The sequence below is a fragment of the Ctenocephalides felis genome, unplaced genomic scaffold (genome assembly GCF_003426905.1).
Source record: "Ctenocephalides felis isolate EL2017-DRISC unplaced genomic scaffold, ASM342690v1 CF-g0.4_SCAFFOLD_01886, whole genome shotgun sequence".
In the NCBI taxonomy this organism is placed as follows: Eukaryota; Metazoa; Arthropoda; class Insecta; order Siphonaptera; family Pulicidae; genus Ctenocephalides; species Ctenocephalides felis.
Window position 1 is genome coordinate 131,353,652 of NW_020538040.1, and position 23,454 is coordinate 131,377,105.

Sequence of the window (23,454 nt, forward strand, 5' to 3'; positions counted from 1 at the left end):
CAAGCGTTTTTCATTAGGATATTCAACTATATTAAAATATTTTTTGTCGCTATTAGACATGTGAACTTCCCTACATAATATTGGCATAGCTACTGCCCTGCTGGCCGACAGGTAATATAAAATTGACTTATCATAAAATTTCGGTGAGCGTTATTATTACTAATTTTTAATTTTATATATCTTATTTTAGTTCAAATTTATCAATCTTTGAAAATGTGTAACAATTGTTATCTTCATTAATGTAACAAAATCAAACTTGGGGTTGGATGTAACATATAATAATTATATACAGATTCAAGTAAATAATATTGGATCGAATTTATGGTTTCTAAGACGTAGGCATATGTAAATTATGTTGTAGAAGGCACTATATTTTTTTATTTGTTCTATGATAAAAATTGTATATTACGTTGATTTATGTTAAAACTTTAAATTATATAGAAGACATTATACATTTTATTTGTATTATTTGGCATATGAAAAGAATTACTTAGGAACAAGTCAATTTTCTTTAAAATGAGTAATGCAGCGGTTTCCAACCTTTTTTTCCTTGCGCCCCCCTTTCGAATGAAAAAAATATTGCGCCCCCCCCTTTTTATTTTTCTAACAATTTAATTTAAATATACTTAATATCACTGAAATTATACCAAATAATACACAGTATTATAAAAAAATACATACACTATTTATTATAAGAAACATAACTATTTATTATAAGAATTTTCTGTTTCACATAAGTAAGATCTCACAAATGGTAATAAAATTTCTAAAACATTATTTGTCAAAGTAGGAAAATCGTCCTTTACTGGTAACCAAAACTCAACAATATATTTTCGTCCTGAAACATCTGCTTCAATGTGTTATCACTAGATAAATCAATTATCATTTTCTGCTCTGCTGTTGAATGACCAAAATCATCATGTTTCTCAATGACAAATGGATTTCTAAATTAGATAAAGTAATGCGAAAATTGGTTTCGTTGACTAGTCATATGACTGATATAATAATAAGATCTTTACTTACTTCTATTTCATCAGTAACACAAGTAATTTTAAAAGTGGGAAACATGTTAAAGTTATAAAGTTATTTGATACTAGCTATACACAGTTCTAATTTTTTTCTTAAAAGCCGTAATCTTGTCTTTCTGAACAAAAGCACGAATTTGAGATCCTTGCATTGATTTATTTAAATCGCTAAGTCTTCGAAAAATATCAACTAAACACGCAAATTTTGCGATGAACTTTGTGTCCTAAAACAAGATTGCTCCGTCTTTTTTGTTATCAGCAAGAAATATAGCAATTTCTTTTTTGAGCTTAAACACTCTTAGAAGCACTTTAAGTATTTTGCTGATTTGTTTTTGACACTTACTCAGCATTTAAAAATAATATTTTTAAAACAGCTTTGCGCCCCCCTTGGAACGGTATGGCGCCCCCCCAGGGGGGCGCGCCCCACAGGTTGGAAATCACTGGAGTAATGAATAAATTATCAGAGGTATTATTGTCGTTTTTTTTGTAATTTTTTGTCGTCACTACTTACTTCGGCGGATGTTACAACTAGCTGCAAACACGGAATAAATTGTAAAACCGACTTTTTCTAGAATTTGACTAATTTTGAAATAATTAACAACAGTTGTGAAATTGCAAAAACAATTCCCTAGCTCTCCTCCTACTTGAGATTATTTAAAAATCGAGAACAGATTCACAAGATATCGCACCTTGTCAGATTTCAGTGAAGGCACGTTTACATATTTATGAAGAATACTTATTAGCAGGCACATTTCGTACATAATTAGAAATATTTTACATAATAGTCAATTCGCTAGTTCTGTGAAATCTAAATGTCGTTTACCGTAACGAGTTGCAATTTGGCAGTATCTATTTTTTTCGCACATAACACGTTGTTTATCCGCACCAGTATCCCTTTCTTTTGTATTCCCGTCACGCGTGTATCGTTCGCTTTTAAGACCCTAAATTATATCCGCGAAGAGAACGTCATCGGGTGCGGCTCGGAACATCATCCCGTCGTTAGGGGCGCCTGCACGTGCCCGCTTTCGGTAATAGCCGCTCGACAACCGCTCGGCGGCAGATCAGCCGATAGACAGGCGGTAAACAGTGGCCAAATCCGGTGGTAATAGGTGTATGTGAAAAATGATAATTAGCTGTCAAAACGGATTAACTGTTATTTTTATATTTATATTGAAGTAAAATTTCTTTAGGCGCGACTATGGTGTAAATCCGTACAAATGCAACGGAAGTGCGTTACGATAAGATAAGATAAGAGTCGAGTGCCAATGATTTGTCATTAGCTCTCGATGATATCATTTCTATACGGGTCGATTGTGAATAGTCGTCGCGTATGTGAATAGAGATTTGTCGTTGTATGCGTACCGGCATCCGTTATCAACAAGTTATCAACAAGGAAATCGGCATAGATAAATAAACATGTTAAAGTTACATCGTAGTACAAATCTTGATTTAATGAAAAATGCCTGAATCAGAAGAATATTTCACCCTGTTCCTTGAAAATATTGATTAATAAAATTAATGATTAATAAGTTTATTGATTAGAAATAATTTCTATATTATTCGTAGTTTCTATAAATCTTTGAAGTTATTGAAATGGAAAATATTTTTCCGGCAAAACAGATATTACAGCTGTTCAAAAAATGATATTATATCGCCAGCGAAAAAGTTATGAATGAATGTTAATTTTAATTACATGAAGATCGATTCCTTGATCTGGTGTTTCGAAATAATCATCAGAGGTTCTAAATACCTTTTTTTAAACTTCATTTACTTTTTTATTTACTATTTCTTATTGTTTACATGTTTACCAATGAAAAGGTTTTGTTGGTCCTTTTATCCTGCCCACATGTGAGCTATTTTAAAGGTAATATAAAAATCTATTAAATCTACATTATAAATAATAATAAATACATCTTACAAAACAGTTGAATGACGTATACTTAATTAATAGTCCTTAATTATACTCATGTATCATAAACTAAATACAAGAACTCAAAACCAAAAAAAACATTTGGAATGAATATTGACACATTTCCGTTTATCTTCTGATAGCGAATTATTATGGCTGGTTACACATGTTTTTCCTTCTACTTTCAAATAGTGTCAATAAAAAATTCAATACCTTGCTCGTTGTTGAGATGATGTGAACCTTTTTGTCCCGGACCTTTAAGCTCTGCTCTACCATATTTCAAACAATCGTAAAAAACGTGAAATTTAAAATACAAAATTAGTATGATATATACAAACTTTGAATTGGAAGGATGGTGAATTGATTTTTTGTTTTCAAATACCATCAATCATATTATAATATTATATTATAATTATAGTATAATATAATATTATGACGAGTTGCATGTTCACTGATTGCTCCTTTGATAGTTTAAAATCTTTGAAGATGTGAATATCAAAGATAAATTGACATTGATGATGAGCGTTTTGAATTAAGATATCGGGAACGTTAAGAATGATCAATTGGCAAAAAATTCCCCACGTGAAAAAAAATTATTGTTAAGGAAGTTTGAATACATGTTTTATATGAAATTGAACCGTCTTTGTTTTCAAGTCACTGGTCAATCACCTCGTCTCAATCCTAATAATGTCAAATATTTTGTTGTTAAAACAATCTGAAGAGGGTTTTCTGATTTTCTTTTTGGATCAAAATCATATTCAATAATTTTTTCACACAATACAATCGATGATCATGCAATCTAGAAGAAAATTCCGCAGAAAATAAATGGTAAGCTCATTTTTTAAATTGATTAAAAGGAGTAGGAGATGCCGATTTCATCTATTTTGCTTTTGAAATCTACTTAAAAGATCTAATCTCGTGTCCTGCATCGGCTTAATTAATGATTACATATAGCAGACGGGCGGTCGGGCGCCCGGTCCGGCGACAGGGCGGTAGTAGGGCGATAGTAGGGCGTCCGGCTAATCGTTCGCCGGGCGAAAAGGTACGTCGCCATCCGCGGACCGACAGATGAATTGAAATAATGAGCGACGCAAATGCCCGGTTCAGTACCATCGATATTTCTCGGAGGCGAAGTTGAGAGAGAACGATACGATGCGGGCTGAAGGATTGTGAATTATCGTAGGGGCTTTTTACTAAACCCCTTTTAGGATACACGACAGAGGATACATGAGACCCCCCCGTTCCCTGTTTGCTTTTGACACATATATACGATGACCATATGCTACCTTGTTTGATCCTTCGAGAAGGGAAATGGGAAAATATTTAAATGTCTATAATTTTACACTGAATGCGAATTTTAAATTTACATGATTTTGAGTTGTGTGCGCCATTGGTTCTGTATTTATACTGAACTGAACTCAACCGAAAAAAAACTGTGAACTCGAAAAAAAATATTAGAATTTGAAACCCACATAAAAGGCAAGATTCATACATTAAAATAATTTTTTTACGCATGAGATGATGTCAAAATTATATATTAAGAATCATCTTAAATTTTTCATTAATCACGTGATCAATTTTTAAGGATTCCCTCACCTTGATGATACGTGAAGATAATTAAAATTAACTCCCTTCCCCACCCAACATCACGTGTATTTTGGTACTACAAAAAACGTTAAATTTTTAGATTTTTTTTGAAAAATTTAGGAATTATTTTAAATTTAGGTAAAAAAAACAAACATACGTGATATCTTAATAGACCCCACCTCCCGCATGTGATATTTTGTGATTTTCTGTCAAACTGCTTCCCCGTGATTAATGGTCGCCCCATAATATTGTAATAAATTTTACATATCATTGTTTTATTTCTGTTATTTATTGTTATTTTTTGTTTTTTTTTATAAAAACATAAATATTTTTTTAGATTGGTAAAGATAAATACATTCTACAAATTATTTAGTGTCTAGATAGCCGAGTGGTTATCTGCGCTTACTCTCAACTTTTCTTGGTTCATACAAATTATTTATATCATTTAAATGGTTTATTAGTAATAGTAGGTAAATACAAGTAGTGCTTTGTAAGTTACACATATGTATGGTATATTTAAAATTTTAAATATATCATAACATATTATATTATGTATTTAAAATATTCAATAGATTTTAAATCAAACCGAGTTTGGGAACTTTGTATCATTAGAAGAGGTTATAGATTATATGATTTTGAACCAATTTTTATTATACTTTATTCGCTTTAATCATAAATTATATAAAAAATAAATGCAATACGCGGAATACATGCTATGTGCAATTACTGGATACAACTGAAAACTAAACAACTGTTTCCAACCTCTGAGATAATTTTTTAAGTTAGTTCATATTAATATTCGCCTATTTAATAATATGGATCCGTGTGAGATTTTTTTTTGCTAAATGTTGCGACGGTCGATGCGATTAATAACACTTCTGTGTTTAATGACATTAAATGGGAAAAGGATTTTTCGTTCCTATTTCTTTTAAAATTATTGCGTACATTAAATGCAGCTGCACGTGTAAATGAAAATACATTTTCAGACATTTACACAAAACTCACTCTGGATTTTAATACTACTCTGGGAACAGTTTACTTATTAATAATTTCATCATACTTTTATTAAAAGTTTAAAAAAAAATTAATATTGAATATCCAAAGACTATATAATAATTTTTACATTTCACCATTTATTACTTTGTATGTTGATTTAAAAACTATACGTTTTTCATAAGTTTTAACATCACTTGTTAAAAATAACGTCAAAACTGTGAGGTAATCGTTATTTAGTTTATTTTATTTATGTCATAGGGAATTATATTTTGAAAAGAAATTTTAAGATTGATTTGTGTGTGGTGAATAATCGTGAAAATAAATATTCTCTAGCAGAGAAATTGAACGAATGTGTTAAATAGTCGCTGTAAAGGGATTTTATTCAATTCCTGCTGCTGCAATCATTTGCGGATGAGACTAGAATCTTCTCCCGGTAGACACCATGCCCGCATCAGTCGACACTTGAATAAATATCATATATACATATATGATATATATGTATATCATATGAAATATAGGTATATACATATGTAACATAAATAAAAAATTCAAGGCATCCTATAGTCCACAATTACATTGCAGCAAATAAAGGTTTTTTTGAGAATCATTATTTCGCCATACGAAAACTAATACACCCACAATATAATATTTGGTAGTAATGCCCTAGGGCAGGTCTGTGACTTGGGTTAAACTTTTAACTCAATTCAGGGAATAATAGTGTCAACGTTTTGGAACTATGTACGGCTATAGTTTCTTCAGCTCTTCAGTTCATTCTTCTGGTGAACTTTAGACACATGGAATCAGGATACAAGATTTTTTGGTATTAAATTGAATTTTAACTAGCTGTAAGTGGAATTCTGTCTTAAGGCAATTAGGGCATTGTGCCTTAAGGCAAATTGCTGGAACTTTCCGTACCGCAATTCACAATTCGAGTAATTAAAAATAATCAATTTTAATAATCAATAAAAGTTGATCAATTATTTGAAACTTTTAATAGAATTTCGAACCATATTAAATCATTCTATCTTAAATCATTTATTTTGAAATATTTTGGTAATTCTGAACTATTTTTCAAAGCAATCGTACTGCTTTAACTGCATAAAGATGAAATATCAAAGCGCGAAAGCGCCGCGTCGCCGTCTAACGCGTAAACATTGGAACGGAACCCATAGGAATGTAAACAAAATTTATACTTATTGTTAAAATCTCTATAAAATATCTGATAATTTGATGTGCATATGTCTAATGTTCATTTTTGACCGCCAAATGGCTAATTTTTTTACTTTTTCCTCCATATCTCCAAAGTCGTTGGACTTGCCTCTCCAAAAATTTGAACAGTTCTTCATATAGCCATTACAAATAAAATGTTTTTTGAATTACCGTTTTCGGCACTTTTTGCCCCGTATCTTCGGAACGGCTAGACCTGCCTTCGCCAAAAACTAATCAGCACGTCTCCTTATCACTAAGAAACGAATGTTTTTTGAATTATTCAAATCGGTTGGTCTGTGTTTTCGAAATCGTTGACGAAAATTTGTATCCGAACATACATACATACACGCACACACACACACACATACATTTTCTAAAGTATGCCAAAATGTTCAGAAGGTTTTGAAACGTAAAGATCTATAAAAAATTTCATTTTCGATTACTATAACTTGCCCTACGGGAAATTAATTATGTACTTTTATTTGTCTTTGTGTTCACACATTAATGATATGAAATCGTATTAGGAGACGCATGAGAAAAGACATGTTCGCAAGAAATTTTTTTATCTGATGCTATGTTTTAATTTTTATTGATGTAAGACCTTATTAATAAGGATCGAATCTTATATAATATATTAACATCAAGTTTAAGATTTTTTATTAAATATAATGTTATATACATATATATATATATATATATATATATATATTAAATATATTGTTATATAACTCTTTGTAGGGTGGGTTGCAGTAATCGCTAAGAAATTGTTTCAAAGGTTCCTGAACATTTTGGCATACTTAAGGAAAAATGGATGTATGTGTGTGTGGATACAATATTTCATCCACAATTTCGGTAGCACGTGTCAACCGATTTGAATAATTCAAAGATCATTCGATTCTTCTTGATAAGGAGATGTGCTGATTAGGGTAAAAAGGAAGTACAAAAAATGTCAATTTCAGAAATCGGCATTCGATTAGGATGATACAAAAAACATTTTACTTGTTACTTATTTTTTTTGTATTGATGAAATGCCTTTAGGAAATGCACTTCAGGGGTTTCGGAGATACAGAGGAAAAAGTTTTGTGGTCAAATACATATGCGAATCAAATTATCAAATTGTTATAGATGTTTATGATATGCATAACACCAAAAAATTCAAATTTTAATTTTGTTTTACAACTTGAAATGAATAATTTCAACTTATTAATTCAAATGTTTGTATTTTGTTCTGATCAATTCTTAGAAATATGAGATGATGTCGTCACATGCCTAATTGGATACGACTTTTGTTTATGCTCTTATGTTTAATTTTTTTGTAAGCATACAATATACAATAGACAATATACAATATGTTTGTACACTTTTATTAGTGCACTTATATTTAACGTATACAAAATATGAACAATAAAGTTTACATATTTATAATAATTTTTTCATAATATAATAATAGAAATTTGAAAAAAATATTTAAAATATTATCAATTACTGATTAATTTTTATTAATTGATTGATGATGTTTGAATTTAATTTGATTATGTTTATTCTTCTGATGATTAATTACGGTATGGGAAGTTCTAGCAATTTGCCTTAAGCTCTTGTTATTATTTTGCAGTTATATAAATATGTTTATTTTATCAAAAATATATGAATTATCACTAGCCCTTTGTCTGTTACATTACAAATATCTCATCTCGGCGTGGGTGTATGGATTGTGGCTAGTTATCATGCAGAGTGTATGCACCGGAGCTTGATTTATAAAGCTTTCGATATAGATACAGCTCTACTTAGTCAGAGGCCGTGTGCGGTCTTAACACGAGTACGATTTCCTCCCAAACAAAAGCCGCCACTAACGGCTGCATAAATCATGCGCGTATCTCGCCTGGTCGCCTGCCTGCCTGCCAGGCGGCTTGATACTCTTCACGTAATGGCCGCGTCCCGCGTCCCGCACTCGCCGAGCCGACAGCTACCGCATTGTCCCGCCGGGTTGGCGGGTGTGGGACAAGTCCGTCCGTCGGCCGATTGAAATTGTAAATAAGGAGGGCCCGTCGTCAATAGTCCGAGCCGTCACAATGGAACGGGATCGATCACCTTACGACACAGTCCATTTCGTCCATTTCGTCGTGATTGAAGAGAAACTATCACGGGCGTCGTTAAATGACCACTACACGGTTCGGATTAGGGATGTCGAGAATATACGATTTTATCATTTTAAATATTATATATATATATATATATATATATATATATATATATATTCAATATATAAGTCCTGGATTTTTTTCAATATATTGATTGTTTCCTTTTCGAACAGTAAATCCAATAATAAAAAACAATTTGTTTTTTGAAGATGTTTAATAACGACGTTTCGGAACTAGGTACGTTCCATCATCAGGTTTATTCTGTCAAATACAATGTTTTTTAAAAATATTGATTAACATTATTTAATGATGGTCAATACAGATTAATTAGAAAAAATTTTATAAAGGAATGGATTATGTACCGGGGTGAAGAGTAATAAGAATTAACTAAAAAAGGTTTTATATAAAATTGACAAGCAAAAATTATTTACCTGTAATAATTTATATATCCATATCACTAATATTTTTTTTGTTAAAAACACTCGATTTTTTGGAGGATATTTGTAGATGTTACGACTACACAAGACTTAAACACACTGATATGGAGTTCTGTCGGCCAGATGTAAGGAACAATGTACGGAATTCTTGGCAAAAATGATTTTTATGGCTCTTTACAAAAAAATATTAGTGATATGAATATAAAATTATTACAGGTAAATAATTTTTGCTTCTCAATTTTAATAAAACCTTTTTTAGTTAATTCTTATTACTCTTTACCCCGGTACATAATCCATTCCTTTATAAATTTTTTTTCTAATTAATCTGTATTGACCATCATTAATTAATGTTAATCAATATTTTTAAAAAACATTGTATTTGACAGAAAACCTGATGATGGAACGTACCTAGTTCCGAAACGTCGTTATTAAACATCTTGAAAAAACAAATTGTTTTTTATTATTGGATTTACTGTTCGGAAAAAGAAACAATCAATGTATATATATATATATATATATATATATATATATATATATATATATATGTGTGTGTGTGTGTATGTATGTATATATAGAGTAGAGCGGGGTTTAAAGGTCCGCGGATGAAAAGATCCACTACACCACAACCGATATTTCAAAACAAGTAAAGTTGAAAAAAAATATCAGAAATATTTGAAAGTAGATGGCAAAAGATGTATAACCTGTCATCACCTTGATTCTTACGATATTGCTATCGGAGAAAAAACGTCAATGTTTAAAAATCCATAACAAAGGTATTTTCTTGCGTTGTTATTTGTTCTGATTGTGAGCTCTGTTCCTTAGTTTCCCAGATCTTAAAATATTTTTTAACTGTACGTCATTTAATTGTTTTATAAGATGTATTGTTAATTTTAGATTAGATTTAACTAAACTTCACCTATGTTTAGGAAGATGTAAAAAATAAAAAGTAGCAAATAAAAAATTAATTTAAGTTAAAACAAGCAATTACCAAGAGAAAAATTAATAAATAGTTCCAACTCTGCTGATAAAATATTTTTGACGAAATACCAGATCAATGTTAATTGCAACGTTATCTCTGTAAAAAATGTACCCATAAAATTTATATTTTTCATTGGTTAAATAATCTATGTGTTATTTTGTAAAAACCCTTCTAAATTAAAATAAAACATTTGGCCTGTCTGCCTCCTGGCCGTCCCGATATAATTGACAATTGATATAATTGTAGATTTTCATAATATAATTGCTCAAAGTCATATTGGATCTTTGTGCGCCGCCGTACTCCATGTAGTTTGCCTCCAGCCATAACGGCATACACCACTAGTTTCGTACTGTGTTTAGTAATGTCATCGATTCACGTTTCGTGTATAGCCTCAAGGGGAGTGCATTGCTTACGCGCGCATCTTTCTCTCCGACTTCGATGGACATCGGCAATAAAGAGACCCCCCGAAATTCGCGTGATCGCCCGATCTGTTGTCTATTCGGCGGCTATTGTGAAAATCCACTCCTAAGTTTCTCGTTCTTCGTTCACCGTTCGTATCCTGATTTGTCTGAGGGGGCGTTCGATTTTAGGTGTGGGCGATTGCATATGTATCTGACGATGGTCCGTGACAAACTGAGCTCATTCAGATAAAGCCGGACTATTATGTGGCTTATCGACGATAAACGCAATGGACGACCGTTTCTTTGTATTTTATCTGTATAAGGTGTCACGATTTTTGTTCTGATAAAATATTTCCTTTTGTTGCAGGATGATGGAATAATGGATCATGCGTTAGATGGTGACGGAGCCATTAACTTGTCCACTTCCCAGCGACCATCAGCGTCGACCACGCCGTCGACAGGCCCCGATTGCGAGTCTTACGACCAGGTAAGGAGCCCTTATTGCAATTAAACATACGCCCAAAATCGATTCGTCATGCTATAATACTAAAAAGTTCGTTGCGAAATGCAAATCTTTTAGAAATAGATTACCGACTGTCATTTCCAATCAGGCATCTTCGGTGCCCCCCTTGAGCGCCCTCAAGTCTATGTCGATTTTTTCTCTTAATTGAAAGAGTTTCGAGCAGCAGATGGCGTCGATATAAAAGAAGCAAAAACAATCTTTGTGTTTTGCTGTCTTTCTGCATGTTACGTTTGTTATTCGGAAAGAATAAATTTCGAATGCTCTGATCTGACGAAGCCGTGGTGTCGGCGGCTGTAGCGGGGGCGACGGAATTTGTGTGGGGTGGAAGTTTTGTCATATTTTCTCGACTTCTTTCGCTTGGCGCGGTACTAAGTTTTAACAGAACTTTTCATAATGATAGATGTGTTTGATGAACTTTTCTCTTCTCTCATTTCCGCGGATAAATTAAGACATTTGCACGCTGTTATAATTAGAAATGAAGCTAATTATGCGTTCTTTGCGTTTTTTCGTGCTCTTTTTGTCGCGAGTTTGGCTTTAATTAACGCGAGTTTAGTGACAAATGGCAGGTTTGCGCGATTTACTGTAAGTCAAGCGTAGGGTAACGGTATTGCTTTTTCCTCACCCTCCAATTCTCGTTCCCGTCACCGGCGGTGCACTCCGATACGACCGACTAATGTACCTACCGCCGGCTGTGACAATTGCGGTCGTGCCTAAGAAAATAATAGCGTCGATATGCTCTTTCGGTCCTTGTTTGTGTTCGGGAGAACGGCCGCGGTCTTCTTCGGAGCGTTTTGTGTCTACGTCCAGTGTCGCATGTTGTGTGCGCATTTACTGATACCGTCCAAATTGAATTGGGGCCTTGTCCGGTCTGTTTAGATTCCTGGTCGGTTGTTTAGTTTGCCCTAACAAAGAAAACAGGCACTTGTTTATTCTGCTTGAAATAGCAGGCAGTCGGTCGATCGCCTCCACCTCGAGATATCCGAGCGAGGCGACGGGGACGCCCGCGATGCGCGATCGTCGGGGTCGGGGGCGCGCGGTGGCCGCAGCTCAGCGCCGCACTCGCCGCGCTCGCCGCACTGCGCGCGTTCGTTCACACATCGATGGATTCCTTTTGGAACAACACTTTTAAAACGATTTATGTCTTGTGCCTTTGTTCCAAACTGCTGCGGATAAATAGTTCCAGCGTCGCGTCGCAACGAGAAATTCCACCGTCCGCCGGGTGATTCATCTTTACTCTTGTTAGGGTTCTACAGCCAGATATTTTCTGCGATCCATTGCCTACATGACCAACTCAACATCACACTTGTATTAGAACGGAACCATCGATAATTTCTCTGTAAAATATAAACTAGTTACAAAATTTAATTTTTCGTATTTTCATATGGTTCATTGATTATCTACTTAATAAAATAATATACAAACATATTAATAAGTTCATAAATAAATAAATAAAATGATCCAATATATAAGTGTTCAAGTGAATATACTTAAAAATCGATGAGAAAATAAATTAATAAATGTATATCAATAGATAATTCAATAAATGAAAAAAATATATTATCAAATGAATTAACTTTTAGATAAATGAGTAAGGAAATGAATAAATAATCAATAAATAAATATTAAATTCATCAATAAATCATTGAAAAAGTCAATAATTCAGTAAATGAATAATTAAAATAAAACAAATAATTAATGGTAGTTATTTTGATTATACTCGTATATACAGTTATAAGGCTTTATGGAGTTTTTATCTACTCACACTGCTTATTTTTTGTTATGTATACAAATTATATTTTAATTAACTATTATAACTCGATGAATAACTAAGCAGGATGCTTGAATTTTAATCAGGTCCACCCTATTTTTTCTTCTAATTTCTGCACACTTTTACGTCTTTATTTGCATATTTTCGGCTGCGGTATGGTTTTATGTTCTATTTTATAACTTGGCAGATTTTTATAAGTCGGAAGTACTTAATGTTGTAGAAGAAATGCATAATTGCAACAAATATATATAATATATAATATATATATATATATATATATATATATATTCATGAAAATTTAATCGAAACGGGGGAAAATTTTACTTATCTTCTCCCAAAGAATGTTGTTTTTGCAATAGGGCGTTTTTGTTGCAGGTCATCCTCGGTTAATTTGTTCGTAAATTCGATTGTCATATCCAAGAAAATAACTTGAAATGTCATTGACTAAATGACACAGGAAAATATAACAATTAAGCTTTTTCTAGAAATTTTCACCAATATTTAATATCTGTCCAGGTTTAGTTTAAATTCAGTTCTCTGGATTTTCCATATTTTTACAAAAATTTGTTCACATTCATCAATTTTATTAAAAAAACAATTTTTTCATGTTTAATTATAATTAAGTGTATAAATATCGCAGGATTTAGTAAGGTTTATGCTATTTCTTAATATATTATATTATTCGATTCTATAAACACTTAACATATTTAGTTAATATTAGACTCAATGTTTAAATGTTGCTGAAGACACGATAAATACATAAATGGGTAATAGTATTGGTCATAAGCGTCATGACAAAAATTAGAAAAAAAATATCTCACGTAGTTGCAAAATTATGAGTTTTTGAGGGCAACCTAGAGTTTTAGTGAAAATGTAACCATTTTTTGTGTTTTGTGATGGATAGATCCGTAATTATAAATAACATTTCTAGGACCACAATAAAAAATAAAAACATAATTATCCCGAGTTTTCAAGAAATAAAAGTTTTTTTTAAACCATGAATTTAAAATGTTTAAAATTGGTGAACTTGAAAAGGTTTTTTTTTTAAATGTTAATCAGGATTGCAAATTGATAAAATACTTGATAGTACCGTAATAAAAAAATCGAGTAAAATAAAAACTTAGTGCTTTTTACTCGCTATCAGTTCAAATATTTATCGTACGCGAAAGCTCAAATTTAGGAGGCAAAAAACATTAGATTGTTAGCTGTTATCATGTTATTTTTAGATTTTTATTCTTTTTACTGGATTTCTTTTATTGTGAACTTAATTTAGATTTTTTCTTTTTCCTAATTATATAGATGGATTCGTAAATACGAACTTTTTTGTTATATATACTATCATATACGTTTCAACATTTGAAATAGTGCAAGAAGTGCAAGAATTTACTAATAGAATAAATGAATTTACTAATAGAATAAAGTGCAATGATATTCTAGCTTATTATTTTCGGAAGAGTCCTAAATAAGAAAAATACAAACAACTAACGACAGTTTCTTGAAAATTTCAGGAGCTAAAAGGCAAAGAATGGAGTAGTTTTACTCTTTTGGATAAAGGGTTGGGCGGGGCGCAAAAGTTTGATTCAATTTTGAGCAATTATATTGGGTAAACCAAACTAATTTTATCACAACAAATAACACATACCAAACAAACAACTATCCGACTATGTTCCGTAAAACTCCCAACTAATTCATCATTATTGAAATGTGTTTTTTGCTGCTTTTTTAAATTGTTTCTCGGCCCTTTCTACCCCATAGGCGGGGTAACATCAGATGACCAAGGGAAAAACTGATCCAATGTCTCATTTTTTAATTTTAAAGAAATTTTACCAAAGTTTTAATTTTACCAAATAATAGCTATATTATTCAACCAATGCAAAATATAAATTTCAAGGGTACATTTTTACAAAAATAACTCTGCAAATAATTTTGATCTGATACTTGTCAGAATTATTCATCAGAAGAGTTGGAATAACTATTTACTTAACTTATTTATTGTAAGGTTGCTTCTTTTAACTTATCTTTTACTATTTTTTATTGTTCACACCTTTGCCATGGTAGAAGTTCAGTTTGTTCTTTTTACCCCACCCAAGTGTAAGCTTTTATAGAGGTTATATGAGAAAACTGTTGAATCTAACTTAAAATTAACAATACATCAAAATAAAATAATTAAATGACGTATACTTAAAAATTAGATTAAGGACTAGTAAACTTCATAACAGTGCTCATAACAAAAAAAAAAATAAAAATAAAAGAAAATAATTTTGTTATGTATCTTCAAACATATATATATATATATATATATATATATATATATATATATATATATATATATATATATATATATATATATATATACTTTCGAGTATATGTGTTAAACGTATCCCCTTATCTACAGGTAGTCCCGGTCTCGTTTTGATCGTGGGTATTAAACTGCCGCTAAAACGTTTAATAATTCAACGATAAGATTGTAACTTGACGCAAGTATTGCCAAATACATTAAGAAAGCTCCATCTCGCAGAATCTCCTACATCTACTCCTTTCCTTCTCATACTCCTATACTCCTGCTCCTCGTTTCCTACTTCTGCCGTCGGGGCAATTACAAGTTGAATAATTATAACGACTGCGTCTTCTAACTTATGATTTTAGACATATAAAATCGTGAATAGTAATACTGAACTGTTGTCTCACTTGTGTATTTATTTATTATGTTCCTTGTAACTACTGAACTTTGCTAAATTTAATACAATTGAAACACTATTTATTGGATAATTCTATTCATGTACATAAACTTGGGTTATTTTAAGTCCACAATTTCAACTTATGAATGGGTTTATAGTTTAGTCGCTAGAGCTATGGGTTTTGAATCAGAGGTCGTTGGTTCGATACCAGCTTTGAGCAGCCTGATGTCAAGCAGTAGTGACGTGCTTACTTGGAAAGATAAATAAATAGCAATGTGTTTAAAAGATTTATCATTAATGCATAAATTGTAATAATAGAATTAATCACATAGAGATAGGACAACTGTTTGAGTTGCCATCTAAGCAAACTACTATAGTCAGTTTTTATAGAACGATAAGTTTTGATTTTTGTTTAAATCAAGTTTGTTTAAAATAAATATTAATAATAATAATAAAGAAACATCTCTTGAATGAGCACATATCCATGTTTAATAGTGATAACTCACTTGTTAACTTAACGTAGGGTAGTTATAGTAATGGACTGAAAATCAAAAAAAAAATTTACATATTTTCATGTTTTGAAGGTTTCTGAACATTTTGGCATACCTCAGAAAAAATGGATGTGTGTGTGTGTTTTGTGTTCGCATTTTTTGTTCACGTTTTCGGGCGCACGGATCAACCGATTTGAATGGTTCAAAAAACATTCGATTCTTATTGATAGGGAGATGTGTTGATTAGTTTTTGGCAAAGGCAGGTGCAGCCGTTATGGAGATATAAAGCAAAGAGTACAGAAAATAGAAATCGAGATTTTGAGAGAACGGTGTATCCGATTTGAACGACGGGAAGTGAAAAAAATATTAAAAAAACAAACTAGTAGTGCGTGGCATCGTGCCTTAAGGCAAATTGCTGGAACTTTCTGTACCGTAATTTAAACTTCTTGAAAGCTTTAAATAAATTTAAAATCTTTGAAAATATTTCAGAATTCTGATTTTTTTGATTAAATTCACTAGTACTAAATTAATTGATTTTATTTGGAATAAATACGAATATTAATAAATAGGTCACGAAAAACATAAGGAAAACACCCTCAAAATAAACTTTAAAAAAAGATTACTGTAACAAGACTAGGACAATGACGCTCAAAATCTGACGAGGTTGTTATTATGGCTATTTTCGTATTATATAGTTGTGGAAAGCTTCATAAAACTAGCAAAACAAGGCCACTGTATCCTTTTGTCCATACACAAAATTGTCCATATTTCTCCTATAGGTTTATTCTCGGATAACATAATACTTATGGTAACAAGTTCATTTTTGAAAGATTGCAAAATCAAAGTATCTTATGTAGACAAAATATTGTAGACGTGTCGGGTGGTCTTCTGTTTTCTCGCTATCATATCTTAATGTAAGATAATAGAGCAAACTTATCCAGGATTGTTATTATTATAGACGATATTATCAAAGATAGAAATCTTTTTAATTTTTTTATCATATTGTGAGTTTTATATCGAAAATGTCTTTTTTTGTGCCACTGCCCTACAAACCACCCTATCAATAAGGGCTATGAATCAAGCCGTGGTATTAAGACGACGAAAATACTTCGGCGGTTTTCTAAATTCCCTTTATTAACATCAAACTCGAATAATTACTTTTCTCGTTGAATAATTATATTTATAATATTAAATTTTGCGAATTAACTTTCTGCTGTCATTGTTTATTATCCTTGGACGAAATTTGTTTTCTCTGGCGCCGTTAGAGAGATAGAAAAATATTGGGAATAATAAAGGATTAAATTAAAAATCGCCTTATATACAAGAATAATTTGTCTTGAATTCTAAAAGCCTTGGCAAATTTATGGCTGAAGCAATCTTTTGTAAATGTCAGAGGCTTGTGAAAAGTAAATTATTAACACTTGGATTTTTATTAAAAAAAATAAAACTTTTGTACAATTTATGAATGAAAGATTTTTATTCTAAAATTCTTAGTTTCATGGAAAATAAATTAATATGTAGGATTTTTGTTTACTATATGCTTGCATTTTATAAAATTATATAGGATTTAAAAAACTCACTCTATATACTTCTCCTCATGTTAATACATTTGTACTTTATGAATAAAATATTTTATTCATTTTATTTATTAATTTATTGGTCTATGGAAAGTAACTTATCATGTGTAATCTTTGTTTAACGTATGCTTGTCATTTATAAAATGATTTTAAAAAAAATAAGTTGGTTAACATTTAACATGTATTCGTTGTGACTTTAAGGTTGAAAAATATCTCGAATATTTTTCATATTTTGAATTATCTGGGAATATTATTGCATTAAAAGAAAATCTCCTTTTTAATTTGTCGCCTAAAACCTTAATCTCAGATTTTGATATGCATCTAAACTTTATGAATCAAGTAAGCTTTTGTAAATATTGGAGATCTATAGAAGATTATTTGTTTTTTTTTTCTTTCTCATTTTTTTGGCCGGATAGTTGTAAACATTTCCGTATTGTTAATGTTAGTATTTTTATTAATATCACAGATTTATGAAGTGAAGTGATTTTTAAGGTCTTTAGTTACTTAAGTAGCATATTAGGATTTTTTGGAGTCTAAACAAAAAGATTATGAATAAATAATAGCAGTGTATTATAGATCTCTGAAGTCTTGAGCACCAGAAATTTCTGTGAGACTAAACAATAAATACAAGCAATATATTTTACCTAAGGGCATCAAATGATTTTTTGGTGCTGCAACCGTAAACTAAACTTGCCTCTGCAAAAACTAATCAGCACGTCTCCTTGTCAATTAAAAATGAATGCTTTTTGAATCATTCGAATCGGATGACCCGTACTCTCGAAATTGTGGACGAAAAATACACACACTCGCACGCACACACACATATACCATTTTTTTAAGGTATGCTAAAATGTTCAGAAACCTTGGAAACGCAAAGAAAGATATACAAAAAAAATTATTTTCGACTTTTCTGCAATTACTATAACTCACCCTATGGGAAGTTAATAAATAAACAAACGATTGTTATTTTACAAAAATCCACCCCTGGTTACTAGGCCATTATAAAGAGAAAATGGGAATGCTATCTGGCGTCCGTAATGTTTGCTTTTCAGATGGGTCTTTCAAAAACCAAATACAAACAAAGAAGGCGAAGAGGACCAATGCTTTCTAAAGACATAAATATGTACGATAATGTATACATACTTATACTAACATACACACATACATTCATGTGTTTTAGTGTAAGGACACATTAGGGTGGTTTTTAATATTAACATTTTCGAATTAGTTGCTCCCAAGGGCGCAAATGCTACCAAATTAATAAAAAATAAATCTCAAATAGTTTTAGCTCTTAATATTAACATTAAAATAGTCCGCACATTTAAATAGTTTCATATATTTATTATTAACATATGTCATTAAGTAAATTATTGCGCCACCTGTGGTAGCATTTATGAACTCAAATATTATGACACTTAAAAATATTTGTAATTCACTTAACCTCTAATTAAGTTTATGTGGGCTATTAAACGAAATATTTATTTATCATGGCATTTTGTAGCAAAATATTTATTTAATTGGTGATGTAGACACTCAAATTATCAGTAATAAATTGCCATCAAACTACAAGTGCTAAAAGTCTGTCATCACAGATGGCCAAGGATTTACTTAATGACATATGTTAATAATAAATATATGAAACTTTTAATTGAAGTGCGATCTAAATGTTAATATTAAGAGCTAAAACTATTAGATATTTATTTTTTATTAATTTTGAAGCATTTGAGCCCTTGGGAGCAAAGAAATTCAAAAATGTCCATATTGAGGTCGACCCTAGTTAGTACACATACACACTAACAAAATGCCGATACAGTGCTTTTTATAATCGTCTTTCTAAAAATTTTTAACTTGCATTAATTTTTAATCGAACAAATAAGATTTTATATTAGAACTTTCAGACACTGATGCAGGTTCTTTGTGGATGATGACTACTAATCAACTAGTAATTTCAATAGTTTTGCCATTCTATATATTTTAAAGCAGGAATTACAACTATAAAATTATTTTTTGTTTTGTGGTACCATCAACTATTTATCCTTTATTTTTCAAGCTTTTCTACATATTTTGGAAATAAGTTAGAAAATTTTATTTTATTCGAAAAGTAAATAAATGAAATCTACAATTTTTTATGCTTTTTTCACATCAAATACAATATTGTTTCATAGGTCTTCAATATTTACAAAAGTTTGTTTTGTTGATTAATTTTAGGTGCAAATTAAAATCTGATGCATTTTACTTCAGAAGCTTTAAAATATATAAACTAACTAAACTTTATAATATTTCCTATATGTTAAAAGATTTCCACTAAGGGCGTAGAGAATACAAATTTAGTCTAATGATAATAAACGGTCAAAATAGAATTTATTTGCAAATTTCAAGACACTAATTTGATACAGTACGAGCATAGATTAAACAAATATCTCTATATTTATAAAGGAATATTTTATTCAAAAATTGTATAGAAGAATAAAACTCCAAGACTAGTTCTTCTTTAAAAGTATAAAAAGTCTAATTTAATTCAGTATTATAATTTTTATAATTTTTCAAGATTTTTTTTAGTCTTAAATGCGCAAATGAAATAAGGTCTGATAATAATAAACAGAATTAATTTTCAAATTTCGAATTAATTTGTAAAAGAGTAATTTACTAATGGTAAGTAAGATACAAGCATAATAAACTTATATTCTGTCTATTAAATTACTTTTCATAGGTCTTGAAAGTTATTTTAAATTTAAGACTAGCTGGTCAAGTATCAAAATTGAGTTAGTATTTAAGCCGATATTTTTTTCAATATTTTTCAAGATTTATGAGAAAAATTAAATTAAGTCCGATAGTACTAAACACAATTTGAAAATCAATCAATTAATTTAATAATATAAAAATCTTATATCGTGCACAATTTTCTTTTTTAAAGCACTTGAAATAATTCAAAATCAAAATGAATTTTTTGTACCATTTTTAATAAATAAATGTTCATTCATTTTTCTCTTAGTACCCTTTTTATACAAAATGGGAATGTAATTTCTATTCATTACCAGTTGTTGACCCTGATATCCATTTGATTAAAATATGGTTTGAACGATGTTTTATTGATTGTTTGTTTATCCACTGTAATCTTAAGATATGAATTATTAATTATAACTGGGAAGGTAACCAGCAGTTGTTAAGGGATGAAAATTCTAACCCTAGTCTTTGGGTAATCTATATTGACAAATATTTTTATTCGAATGTAGAAATGTTGAATTTGTAAATATTTTTTGGCCAAGTTGATCTGCAGGAGACAAATTCATTTTTATGGAATTGTGATTATGTATATTCATCTGGTTTTGGTTTTGGCGATTTATCTTAGTCTTTTAATTTATACAAAAAGGAAAATGATGCATGTATGATATCGTCCCATCGACTCATCAGAATTACCACTTCGAAATTTTGTTACTTTGAATTGTTATAGTGATTCATTTTTTGTGTCTGTTTCTTGCAGAAAAAGTTTCATACCCCTGGTCTAAAAGCCCATATGTCAAAAACTGGTGGTATTCAAATAAATACGAAAATAATAGCTTAGTGTGCATATTGATTTATATGGATGTGGTTTGTTTACACGTCGTCGTTGAGTAAATATGTTCTCTATTTAATTTCATCTTTTAGGATTTAGTTTTTATAAAGATAAAATGAATTTTATTTAAAAAAAATTATAATAATTCAAAGTCCAACTGAGTTAAAATTTTAAATTTGGTAACAAGGTTGGTTATAAATGATATTTTATAAAAGATATATAACCCCATGTGCTGATATACAGTAAATTTAGATGTTTAAAGAATTTAATGGCTTCTGTTTACATGAATAAGGTATACAAGAATAACTTATAGGAAATTAAATAATATATAATTTTTCGTGATAATAACATGATATACTTCAGACTCGCAATTGCTACTAGATGATTAACAATAAATAATCAATAATAATAATAATTTGAAGATCAGAACCAACTCGATTAATACAAATAAGGTGAAAACTCTAACTAATAGTTAGGACTAAGTATTTAAGGCAGTGGTTTTCAACCTTTTTGCACCGCGCCCCCTTGCTCTAATAAAAGAAATTGTTGCGCTACCCTTAATTTTTTCAATAATTTAATTTTATAAATACTCAACTGATATTATCAGACTACAAATAAGTATACCATATTTTGTAAAAATATGCATAAAAACTAATTGTTTTTTTTTATTTTTTAGTATAATTTCAAAAATTTGAGGTTATTTTTGAAAATAGTATTCTGTAAACAAATGTACGCGCCTCCCTTTGTACAGCCTGGCGCCCTCCTGAGCTGTTGGTAACCGCGGATATAAAGGCAGTATTTTAGTATTTCTTTATAGACAAATGCTCAAATAAGCATTCAGTTTACTTTTCTACCAACTAACTGGTTAACAACAAATTAACCAAATTATTGCTCATCAAAAAAAAGACACAACCGTATCATAGAGAGATACCATAGATTAACCACTTCATGCTAGGTTTTTTTTGTGAAGAGTCAAAAGTCAAAAAATAAGCATTTTTTTTTTGTTTTTAATTAACATATTAATATTGTAGAATTCATAGTATAAAGTCAAATATTCACGGCAAAGCAAAATTACGTCAGATCGCAAAAATCACCAACTGGTACTTTTAAACATTTATATAATAATTATTCACTTAAAAGTTTGAACTTCTAAGCTCTACGAAATAATAATGTATTCAACAATTCCATATAAAAAGCATTGTTATGCTCACATTTATAAATATATGTGAAATACAAAAGGGCTAAAAATTATCGCTTTAGATAAAATTTCGAAGGTAATATATCAATAAAAGGGTACATATTCTCAGCTCTGCTAAATGAAATGAAGCAGGCCAATATATTTCAATTTGATAACACTTGTATAGAAATTACCAGGTGTTTTAATATAAGGTGACCATACGTCCAGGATTGGCCGGGACAGTCCCGATTTTCCGCCTGGCGTCTTGGGTTTTTCTAAAAGCAATATTTGTTCCGGTTTTAGATGTTTTGTCCTGGATTGTCCCGGATTTTTAAAAATAGTTTGATTGCCGATATTTTTTTAAATATATTTCAACTAGAAAATTTGAACCAAAAAATATGCATATAAGTTTTTTGCTCACCAACACCCCCCCCCCCCTCACTCCGCACTCACACACACATTCTATTCCGTCCCGAATTTCATGCAAAAAATATGGTTACCTTATTTATTAGTGTGTACCTTTTAGTGAGCTTTCTGTCTAATACCTTTTAGTGAACTTTTCGTCTAGTAGCTTCCTGGATTATGTATTATTTTCTTCCTCAGCTCTTCTACTATAAAAGTATCCTATAATATCAGGTTTACAGTTCATTATACAGACGAGCGGATTTCTTCTTTATATGGAATCGTAAATAGACCGAAAATGAAACCACCAGGCAACACGAACGATTATTTCATGTTTCGTTTTCAAATGAAAATTACAAAATCACTTGGGAAAACAGTGCCGCAGACATACAGAGATGGTAACGCCAAAAGCTTTTGTTTCGCGCTCCGATAAATCGGAAATATATGAGAAACTGATGAACAAACCTTGAGGTTCTGTATCAGAAACTTCTGAATGGTATCGTATTTTTGCTGTGCTCTCGTATTTCTTATTTTTTAGCTTAGGATAATGTTAAATCGAAATGTAATCTTGAAGTATGAATATACAAAGTTCTTTGGTAGACTT

At 30.7% G+C, this 23,454-nt stretch overlaps 1 protein-coding gene across 1 annotated transcript in view; it reads left to right on the forward strand.

The window, feature by feature from the left end:
• The first annotated feature begins 11,053 nt into the window (after positions 1 to 11,053).
• Positions 11,054 to 23,454, forward strand: part of LOC113376610 (forkhead box protein P1) — an 81,431-nt gene continuing 69,030 nt past the window's right edge. Inside the window, exon 1 of the mRNA XM_026616595.1 lies at positions 11,054 to 11,168. Within this exon, the coding sequence (XP_026472380.1) occupies positions 11,061 to 11,168 (108 nt within the window). The 5' untranslated portion in view covers positions 11,054 to 11,060. The remainder of the gene's footprint in view (positions 11,169 to 23,454) is intronic.